The sequence below is a fragment of the Cyprinodon variegatus genome, unplaced genomic scaffold (assembly GCF_000732505.1).
Source record: "Cyprinodon variegatus isolate N-32 unplaced genomic scaffold, C_variegatus-1.0 Scaffold1602, whole genome shotgun sequence".
Lineage (NCBI taxonomy): Eukaryota > Metazoa > Chordata > Actinopteri > Cyprinodontiformes > Cyprinodontidae > Cyprinodon > Cyprinodon variegatus.
The window spans coordinates 90,994-93,084 of record NW_015152055.1 but is presented as its reverse complement, the minus strand read 5'-3'; the positions used below and the strand labels follow the sequence as shown (position 1 = coordinate 93,084).

Here is a 2,091-nt window from a genome sequence, read left to right as displayed (position 1 = left end):
TATATATATATATATATATATATATATATATATATATATATATATATATATATGTATGTTGGCTTCTGGAAAAAAAAAGACAATGGAAATGGTCAATGGACACAATACCAGTCAAAATGGGATCCACTGTCCAAAGTGGTGAAGAATGTCCTTCCAGATACAAACCGATGATATGGTTGGGGCCAACCAACCCCAAAATGTGATCATTGATTAGCAGCAAAGGACAGCTATCAGGACAAAAGGTGGAGAAATTGGAAAATGGAAGAACTAGAGAGAGCTTGGCAGGTAAGGGGCAGTAACCCCCACACTGTAAAGTGACTCCAACAGATACCCGGAGAAACGTCAAACATCTCGGTCCAGGAATGCACAGTTCTAGAGAAGCTCCCAGGCCTCAGGTAGAGGACCCAAGCTTAAAATGAAGAATACTTTCCTAAAGTTGCTCATAATTTTAAGCACCTTAACACTACGCCATGCTGGATTTCTTATGTAGACACTCCAAATAGTAAGAACATAGTGACGGTCATGTTATTTGATGACTGGCTTTTAAAGCACATATCACTTTAAAATAATAACTATCCTGAAACTGGGTTATTATTGTTGAAATAAGCAATGCTTTGCTTTTAATGTTAAAAAAAAAAAAAAAAAAAAAAAAAACATCTTGCTGCTGTCACTTTTGTGTCTGTGTTAGACTATGGTTACCTTTTATATATGTGTACTTTTGCCCCAGTGACAGCTTATCACTCTGCTCTGAGACTTATAGTGGATTTCTAACCTGTTGCATTATTGGCATTATGGGTCTGCCTAAAAACGCTGTTATTGGACAAGTCTGGTTTAGACTGGAAAGTTTTGAGCCTTTAAAAGACTGACTTTATGTCCAATGTAGGTGAGTCTGACTGGCCAGACAACCAATAAGTACTCTTTCCATTTCATTATTCCTTTTTTAAACTAAATGTTTAGACTGAACCTTAAATAAATCCCTTTGTCTCTCCCTCCCCCACAATGTAGAACACACTTTAAAAATCTTGCAGCTTGATGGCTGCTTCTCCCTGACTGATATTAAAGATGCATGTATGGACATAGAGGTGTTGTTTGTAAAGTGTGTAACATTTTAAAAACATGTTAACTTTGTTCGTGGATTTGATATTTATGAAAATTTCCGACTTTTTATTTTCTCTCCAGAAGCTTTTTAATTTCAGTGACTTTCAAAACTTGACTGAACATATTTAGGTCAAAGGTTCTATTTGTATTTTCCGTCTTATGTTGCCCAGGGATTGATTGACAGACCTGTTCAGGGTATGCCCTACCAACTGATAGACAAAGTTCTACTTTGCAACTGACAATAATGAAACCTCAAGTATAAATGGATGAATAGGCCAAAATGTGAATGTTGTCAGTTAAGTTTATGTGTTTTTGAAAGAAGAACTGGATGCTATCAGCAATTCTAACAACCATTTATTGGCCTCTAACCTTTAGGTATAATAAAATGAAACATTATCAGATTTAGGATTTGTGATGTTAATGACTCCACCCTTCACACTCTCCCAGCACAGAGGCAACTTCATGATGCAACTGTACGAGCACTTCGACATGGAAGGTGATATGATGGAGCTCACGGAAGACTGCTCAAACCTTACAGGTCGCTTCCACATCACCAACTTCAACTCATGTAACGTCCTTGATGGCCACTGGCTGGCCTATGAGCAGCCCAACTACAGGGGGCGCCACTACTACTTAAGGCCTGGTCAGTACAGGAGCTTTACTGAATGGAATGGAATGAACTCCAGGATTGGCTCCATTAGACGTCTCATTGATCAGTAAGGACAGGACAGGGCTCCTCACGAAATGCCAATGCATTGACCTGTTTCACACGCTTAATAAAAAGACATCAGTGCACAAGTGGGTTTAGCTTTGTTCATTTAAAGGCTGTCTTCCTCCAGGAAGATCTAAGATGGTCTAAAAAGCTGACTCACATCAGAGGTCTAAATAAAATGTCAACACCAACTTTTATCATGTTCTGAAGTATCATCTACATACTGTTTATATCTTCAGTCGATATTCTCCAATCTCCTAATTTGCTGTTACTGAGAAAGA

General features: G+C 38.1%; 1 protein-coding gene across 1 annotated transcript in view; it reads left to right on the top strand.

The window, feature by feature from the left end:
• The window catches only part of LOC107104055 (gamma-crystallin 1-like), a 2,690-nt gene extending 872 nt beyond the window's left edge, over positions 1–1,818 (top strand). The window contains exon 2 of the mRNA XM_015403967.1: positions 1,546–1,818. Coding sequence (XP_015259453.1) covers positions 1,546–1,818 — 273 coding nt within the window. The remainder of the gene's footprint in view (positions 1–1,545) is intronic.
• Positions 1,819–2,091: the final 273 nt, after the last annotated feature.